Raw genomic sequence first — 8,970 nt, forward strand, 5'->3', positions numbered from 1 at the left:
AGGTGACCAAATACTTATTTCCCACCATAATTTGCAAATAAATTCATTAAAAATCCTACAATGTGATTTTCTGGATTTTCTTTTCTCATTTTATCTGTCATAGTTGAAGTGTACCTATGATGAAAATTACAGGCCTCTCTCATCTTTTTAAGTGGGAGAACTTGCACAATTGGTGGCTGACTAAATACTTTTTTGCCCCACTGTATGTATGTATGTATGTATATAATATATATATATATATATATATATATATATAATATATATATATATATATATATATATACATACATACATACATACATACATACATACATACATACATACATACATACATACATACATACATACATACATACATACATACATACATACATACATACATACATACATACATACATACATACATACATACATACATACATACATACATACATACATACATACATACATACATACATACATACATACATACATACATACATACATACATACATACATACATACATACATACATACATACACACACACATACATACAATATACATACATACATACACACACATACACACACATACATACATACATACATACATACACACACATACATACATACAGTGGGGAGAACAAGTATTTGATACACTGCTGATTTTGCAGGTTTTCCTACTTACAAAGCATGTAGAGGTCTGTAATTTGTTTTATCATTAGGTACACTTCAACTGTGAGAGACGGAATCTAAAACAAAAATCCAGAAGATCACATTGTATGATTTTTAAGTAATTAATTTGCATTTTATTGCATGACATAAGTATTTGATACATCAGAAAAGCAGAACTTAATATTTGGTACAGAAACCTTTGTTTGCAATTACAGAGATCATATGTTTCCTGTCGTTCTTGACCAGGTTTGCACACACTGCAGCAGGGATTTTGGCCCACTCCTCCATACAGACCTTCTCCAGATCCAGATTTCGAGGCTGTCACTGGGCAATACGGACTTTCAGCTCCCTCCAAAGATTTTCAATTGGGTTCAGGTCTGGAGACTGGCTAGACCACTCCAGGACCTTGAGATGCTTCTTACGGAGCCACTCCTTAGTTGCCCTGGCTGTGTGTTTTGGGTCGTTGACATGCTGGAAGACCCATCTTCAATGCTCTTACTGAGGGAAGGAGGTTGTTGGTCAAGATCTCACGATACATGGCCCCATCCATCCTCCCCTCAATACGGTGCAGTCGTCCTGTCCTCTTTGCAGAAAAGCATCCCCAAAGAATGATGTTTCCACCTCCATGCTTTACAGTTGGGATGGTGTCTTGTGATTGTACTCATCCTTCTTCTTCCTCCAAACACGGCAAGTGGAGTTTAGACCAAAAAGCTGTATTTTGTCTCATCAGACCACATAACCACTTCTCCCATTCCTCCTCTGGATCATCCAGATGGTCATTGGCAAACTTCAGACTGGCCTGGACATGCGCTGGCTTGAGCAGGGGGACCTTGCGTGCGCTGCAGGATTTTAATCCATGACGGCGTAGTGTGTTACTAATGGTTTTCAATGAGACTGTGGTCCCAGCTCTCTTCGGGTCATTGACCAGGTCCTGTCGTGTAGTTCTGGGCTGATCCCTCACCTTCCTCATGATCATTGATGCCCCACGAGGTGAGATCTTGCATGGAGCCCCAGACCGAGGGTGATTGACCGTCATCTTGAACTTCTTCCATTTTCTAATAATTGCGCCAACAGTTGTTGCCTTCTCACCAAGCTGCTTGCCTATTGTCCTGTAGCCCATCCCAGCCTTGTGCAGGTCTACAATTTTATCCCTGGTGTCCTTACACAGCTGTCTGGTCTTGGCCATTGTGGAGAGGTTGGAGTCTGTTTGATTGAGTGTGTGGATAGGTGTCTTTTATACAGGGTGCTGTAGCTGTGTGTTAGGGTGAGGGTTAAGGGGTACTCACGCTGTGGGAGGGTGTTATAGCTGTGTATTCAGGGGGGGGGGTTGGGTTAAGGTAAGGGTTAAGGGGTACTCACGCTGTGGGAGGGTGCTGTAGCAGTGTGTTCGGGGCGGTCTGACTTTGGCGTTGGATGTGTACATGGGGTAGAAGAGGAGCCAGCTCTCATAGCCTCCCTCCAGAACCATGGGCTCACTACGCAGGATAGTGGTACTGTCCCACTGTGAAGCACACATTACCTCAATGAAACACACTGACTGAGGAAACACACATTACCTGAATGAAACACACTGACTGAGGAAACACACATTACCTCAATGGAAACACACATTACCTCAATGGAAACACACATTACCTCAATGAAACAAACTGACTGAGGGAACACACATTACCTCAATGGAAACACAAATTACCTCAATGGAAACACACTGACTGAGGAAACACACATTACCTCAATGGAACACACACATTACCTCAATGGAAACACAAATTACCTCAATGGAAACACACTGACTGAGGGAACACACAGTACCTCAATGGAAACACACATTACCTCAATGGAAACACACTGACTGAGGAAGCACACATTACCTCAATGGAAACACACTGACTGAGGAAGCATTGCAGGGAACACACATTACCTCAATGGAAACACACATTACCTCAATGAAACACACATTACCTCAATGGAAACACACATTACCTCAATGGAAACACACTGACTGAGGAAACACACATTACCTCAATGGAAACACACTGACTGAGGAAACACACATTACCTCAATGGAAACACACTGACTGAGGAAGCATTGCAGGGAACACACATTCCTATGTTATGTTACCTTGTAGAGAGCATCTTTGAGGCTTTGTAAGGTGCTTCCCAGTTTGAGGTCGGTAACAGAGCTGAACCAGTCCAGTAGGATGATGTAATCTACGAACCCCCGTCTCTTCCACGTCTCTCTGGACGCATCGGGTAGATTGGCCTCAATCTGGTTCACTGTGATGCTGTGGGAACAGAATGATGACCTGTTACCCTGTGCAGGGGTGCACAACACACGGCCCACGGGCTGAATGTGGCCCCAGAGAAGACAGCTTGTAGCCCGTAGTGATTATTAGTCGTTTTTAATACATTTATTTGGGCATGGTCAGAGTGGAGACCTGGATCAACCATTACAACCCTCCACCCATCGCTCCCTCCGTACCCAGGGTTGATAGCCTCCTCTGGGACACTGATGACAGTCTGGGTGGGGACCTGGATCTGTGAGTCCTGGAAGTCTCGGAGGCAGCGGGCGTCCATCACAATGACCGTAATGGCCTGGTCCCTCATCATCTTGAACAACCCCTCTGCTGTGATCCCTCCTGCTGATACCGCAGCTAGGGAGGGAGGGAGGTACGGAGGGAGGGAGGTAAGTACGGAGGGAGGGAGGGAGGTACAGAGGGAGGGAGGTACAGAGGGAGGGAGGTAGAGAGGGAGGGAGGTACAGAGGGAGGGAGGGAGGTACAGAGGGAGGGAGGGAGGTACGGAGGGAGGGAGGTACGGTGGGAGGGAGGTACGGTGGGAGGTAAGGAGGGAGGTAGGGAGGGAGGTAGGGAGGGAGGTAGGTACGGAGGTACAGAGGGAGGGAGGTACAGAGGGAGGTACAGGGAGGGAGGGAGGTACAGAGGGAGGGAGGGAGGTACAGAGGGAGGGAGGGAGGTACAGAGGGAGGGAGGGAGGTACAGAGGGAGGGAGGGAGGTACAGGGAGGGAGGGAGTTAGGGTGGTACAGAGGGAGGGAGGGAGGTACGGAGGGGATAATAAAAGATGGATAAATCAATAAACATCAACCTGTTGTGTAAAACAACTTATATTCATGTCATAACTTCGTATTACCTCAAATTCTGAAACTTTTTAAAAAGCATTTGAGTCAGTTTGCTGGTCACCATCCTTACCTTTTGAAGTTACATTTTTCAACTCCTTCTGCTCTTTTACCTAGAACACAGAACATTACAACTGAGACCACAGCATCTTAAAGGACCAACTCTCAACCACAACAACTGGTGCTGACAGGGGTGGTGTCGACAGGGGTGGTGCTGACAGAGCTTACGTATCGACCTCACAGCCTTCGTCAGAGCTGTGGTGTCCTCGTCATCATTCAGGGACCTACCTTCTTGATCTCTTTCCCTGCTTTTGGAGATGCCCTCCCTCCATCTTTCTCCGTCTTATCCTCCCTCCTTTTCTTCTCCTCTTGTCTCTCTTTCTCCTCAAGTGTTTTGCGAACCTCGACTTCCTCGTACCTAAACAAACATACAGACACACAGAGACAGACAGACAGACAGACAGACAGACAGACACACACAGACACACACAGACACACACAGACACACACAGACACACACACACAGGAAAACAGAAACAGTAACCTGTAGAAGCATCAGGCTGAGATTCTATAGCTTCAAATCAACATATCTCCGTCTTTGGCAAAGTCCATGTTCTCCTTCAAACCATTCAGGGTTATTGAAGTTCAGCTAAATCCTATGTCAACTGAATACCAGTTGATTTACTAACATCCAGTGCAAAGTGAACGTAATGTCTGTGAATAAACGACGACGACACACCAACCTGAGTTTAAGGCTTTCAGAGAGTTTCTCGGCTTCTTCTATGGCTTTTTTAAAGCTGGTGGGCCCCAGCACGGACAGGAAGAACTCCTTGGACAACAGAGAGGAAAGGTGCTTCAGATGACAGCGGTCTCAACAACGGGAAAAAACAGCTAGCCAAAAATCAATACATTGTGTCGTTGCCAAACGGAATGACTTTTCATAATGTCAGCGAAAATCAAGTACCTTTAGTATTGATGGTTAACGTGAATCCAGTAGCATCCACTTCGACTAAGACAGTACTATTCTATAACCAAATCGGGAAAATCAATAGAGCGTGAAATCACGGTAGGAAGCCTTGTCCTCGTACGGTTCGAACCCTCAATATGGCCAGTATCATAACAGTCCCGTGTGGGAGTGTGGCTCATCACTAGTTCTGCAGTCTACAAGAACACAGCCCGTGTCGGCATCTGGTTGAATCCCTCTTCACCCACTACTTCCCCCCCCCCTGTTCTCCCCTCTACACGCTGCGCCCCCCATTACATTCCTACAGTCTGAAAAACCACTGAATACACGGGGAGATGGGAGCTCCCAGTCTCCTTTAAAACATATCGTATGGCTTGACCTCCCTCTGTGGTCTGAGTAGCAAAACATGGGTCGTATTCACTAGGGACCAAACGGAAGAACAGGGAAGGTTTATAACCTGAACGTGTCCATATAAAGAAACACTTGTTTTCGACAGGGCTACCATCGGTGGTACGGTGTGAACTAACGGACCACGGTTGGTACCTGTTGCTGCTTGAAGTCGGGCCTCTTCTTGATGAGATCATAAACCGTTAGGTATTTCATGTAGAGAACATAGGCCTTCTCCTCGTCTCCATCCAGACGACACTCCTCCGCAGCCTTGAAGATCTTACAGGCACTCTGGACATAGCTGGAACACAGAACAGAATATAGCTGGAACTCACAACAGAACATAGCTGTAACTCACAACAGAACATTTACCATACACTCTGGACATAGCTGGAACACACAACAGAACATAGCTGGAACTCACAACAGAACATAGCTGGAACTCACAACAGAACATTTACCATACACTCTGGACATAGCTGGAAAACACAACAGAACATTTACCATACACTCTGGACATAGCTGGAACACACAACAGAACATTTACCATACACATAGCTGGAACACACAATAGAACATAGCTGGAACTCACAACAGAACATTTACCATACACATAGCTGGAACACACAATAGAACATAGCTGGAACACACAATAGAACATAGCTGGAACACACAACAGAACATAGCTGGAACACACAATAGAACATAGCTGGAACACACAACAGAACATAGCTGGAACCCACAACAGAACATTTACCATACACATAGCTGGAACACACAATAGAACATTTACCATACACTCTGGACATAGCTGGAACACACAACAGAACATTTACCATACACTCTGGACATAGCTGGAACACACAACAGAACATTTACCATACACTCTGGACATAGCTGGAACACACAACAGAACATAGCTGGAACACACAATAGGACATAGCTGGAACTCACAACAGAACATTTACCATACACATAGCTGGAACACACAATAGAACATAGCTGGAACACACAATAGAACATAGCTGGAACACACAACAGAACATTTACCATACACTCTGGACATAGCTGGAACACACAACAGAACATAGCTGGAACACACAATAGGACATAGCTGGAACTCACAACAGAACATTTACCATACACATAGCTGGAACACACAATAGAACATAGCTGGAACACACAATAGAACATAGCTGGAACACACAACAGAACATAGCTGGAACCCACAACAGAACATTTACCATACACTCTGGACATAGCTGGAACACACAACAGAACATTTACCATACACTCTGGACATAGCTGGAACACACAACAGAACATAGCTGGAACACACAATAGGACATAGCTGGAACTCACAACAGAACATTTACCATACACATAGCTGGAACACACAATAGAACATAGCTGGAACACACAATAGAACATAGCTGGAACACACAACAGAACATAGCTGGAACCCACAACAGAACATTTACCATACACTCTGGACATAGCTGGAACACACAACAGAACATTTACCATACACTCTGGACATAGCTGGAACACACAACAGAACATAGCTGGAACACACAATAGGACATAGCTGGAACTCACAACAGAACATTTACCATACACATAGCTGGAACACACAATAGAACATAGCTGGAACACACAATAGAACATTTACCATACACTCTGGACATAGCTGGAACACACAACAGAACATTTACCATACACTCTGGACATAGCTGGAACACACAATAGGACATAGCTGGAACACACAATAGAACATAGCTGGAACACACAACGGGACATAGCTGGAACACACAACGGGACATAGCTGGAACACACAACGGGACATAGCTGGAACACACAATAGAGCATAGCTGGAACACACAACGGGAGATAGCTGGAACACACAATAGAGCATAGCTGGAACACACAACGGGACATAGCTGGAACACACAATAGAGCATAGATGGAACATAGCTGGAGAATTGAACACAGGCCTGTTACCAAGACCAGTGTCTGTATGGTCCTGGTAACAGGCCTGTTGTGTCCAGCCAGTGTCTGTATGGTCCTTGTAACAGGCCTGTTCTGTCCAGCCAGTGTCTGGTACCAGGACCATTTAAATGACATCCATGCCAGAACAACAGCTTACCTCCTGGTGTTGATTTTGTCAGGCTTGACTTCAGCTTTCTTGTTGAGGTCCCCCAGGTTAGTAGAGAGGTACAAGTCCTTCGCCCCGCGGGACACCGCAGGCATCTTCAATGGTGGGTTATATATCACCAGCAGTATACAATGTTCACATATTCCAGTCCTCACCGCTCTGGAAAGACAAAACAATTGAATCAAATAGCTTTTAGTATTATTATTATTAACCCCTTGCCTGCCCCATTCATAGAGGCCAACGACCTTTAGCACCGATTGATGAGGCATCTTCTTCCAGGGGACTTTAAGAGGCCAGACGTTCGGTCTGAACGTTAACATGCATCGCTTGTGGTTGTTGGAAACTTAAGGAGGAAGGCCGCCAGAAATGGGTTGGAACTGAAAAATACTGTCAGTTGCAACTGTGCTAAAGTCGGTGAGGGATCATCAAATGGACGTATGTTTTGAAGTGGCTGTCCTATATCTGAGAGAAGTAAGAAAGATGAGGACTTTTTAGGATTTGCTTAACAAATATTTAACCACGTATTTATATATATATATATATATTTATATATATATATATATTTTTTTTTTAACTAAAGTACTTCCATTCATGTTTAAACTGGTACCGGGCTGCCTACAGACACGTCTAGTGAGGCTGGTACCGGGCTGCCTACAGACACGTCTAGTTTATTGAAATTGATTGATTTCCTTATATGAAATGTAACTCAGAAAAATAAAAAAAAGTTGCATGTTGCCTTTATATTTTTGTTCAGTGTAGAACCATGTCCAATAGGGTTTTGACGTTTTTGTTAGTAAGCGGTTGTTCTCTGAATGGCCAAGCAAAGTACTGTATTGTGATTTGTGTACCTGGGGATCAATTTCGGGTGTATGATTATCTTTGGCAGTTCAGCTGGAGTAATGCATCCAAGCAAGATGTAAACATGAACTGTGCATTTAGCAAGGCTTCCAAGAAACGAAACCACAGACAATTTCTTTGACGAAATTGTAAATATAATATATATTGGACTTGCTACTAGCTAGTACGTTCGCAAAACTTTAAGTTAGCAAGCCAGGTAGCTTCCTAAGTAATGTTTTATCAGGAAGTGCAGTAGCTAGCCAACCCCCCATCTGTCAAGTTAGTTTGTTAGCAGGATAGCTAGCTTATTAGCTAAACTAGGCTAGCTAGCTTTCACTGTAGTTGTTTACTCGAACAGGCTCTGTCAGCTTATGGATGTTTAGCTAGGTAACGACAAAAGACGTTATAACCGTAACTATAACGGCGAATAACCTCCAACAGTTATTGCAATGAAGAGATAGCAAGTGAATACGTTTGAAAAGAGGAAATAATACAACTTACCATAACGTTGCACTGTTGTCTTGTTCGGTTTTTTCTAGTGTTTTCCGATAGTTACCACAGCCACAAAGTAAAAATTGGCTATGTCGTAAAATTGTATTTTTTTAAATAAATGTGTTTTGGGGGCTTAATTTTGGGTTAGGTTTATGCGTATGGTTCGCAGTGTGGTTACGGTTAGGTTTATAATCACATTTAAAGAATATATATTTTAGAAACAGGCGGGGTTTATGACTGTGTGGCTGTGGTAACTAGTGACGAGCCTTAGTCAGCTGACTCCTGATTCCCGGAAGAACTCAAAATGGCAAAACTTTATCAACCATGTAGAACACACCACTG

General features: G+C 43.9%; 1 protein-coding gene across 2 annotated transcripts in view; it reads right to left on the reverse strand.

Moving 5' to 3' along the window:
* LOC139411758 (ubiquitin carboxyl-terminal hydrolase 8-like) overlaps positions 1-8,751 on the reverse strand; it is a 30,676-nt gene extending 21,925 nt beyond the window's left edge. For both annotated transcript variants that reach the window (XM_071158486.1, XM_071158485.1), the window contains exons 1-9: positions 8,638-8,751; positions 7,291-7,458; positions 5,301-5,445; positions 4,537-4,622; positions 4,082-4,211; positions 3,867-3,906; positions 3,138-3,309; positions 2,778-2,940; positions 2,015-2,156 (exon numbers count right to left, since the gene is read on the reverse strand). In XM_071158486.1, coding sequence (XP_071014587.1) covers positions 2,015-2,156; positions 2,778-2,940; positions 3,138-3,309; positions 3,867-3,906; positions 4,082-4,211; positions 4,537-4,622; positions 5,301-5,445; positions 7,291-7,394 — 982 coding nt within the window. In that variant the 5' untranslated portion in view covers positions 7,395-7,458; positions 8,638-8,751. The remainder of the gene's footprint in view (positions 1-2,014; positions 2,157-2,777; positions 2,941-3,137; positions 3,310-3,866; positions 3,907-4,081; positions 4,212-4,536; positions 4,623-5,300; positions 5,446-7,290; positions 7,459-8,637) is intronic.
* Positions 8,752-8,970: the final 219 nt, after the last annotated feature.

This window comes from Oncorhynchus clarkii, chromosome 6, assembly GCF_045791955.1.
Source record: "Oncorhynchus clarkii lewisi isolate Uvic-CL-2024 chromosome 6, UVic_Ocla_1.0, whole genome shotgun sequence".
NCBI classification, from domain to species: Eukaryota; Metazoa; Chordata; class Actinopteri; order Salmoniformes; family Salmonidae; genus Oncorhynchus; species Oncorhynchus clarkii.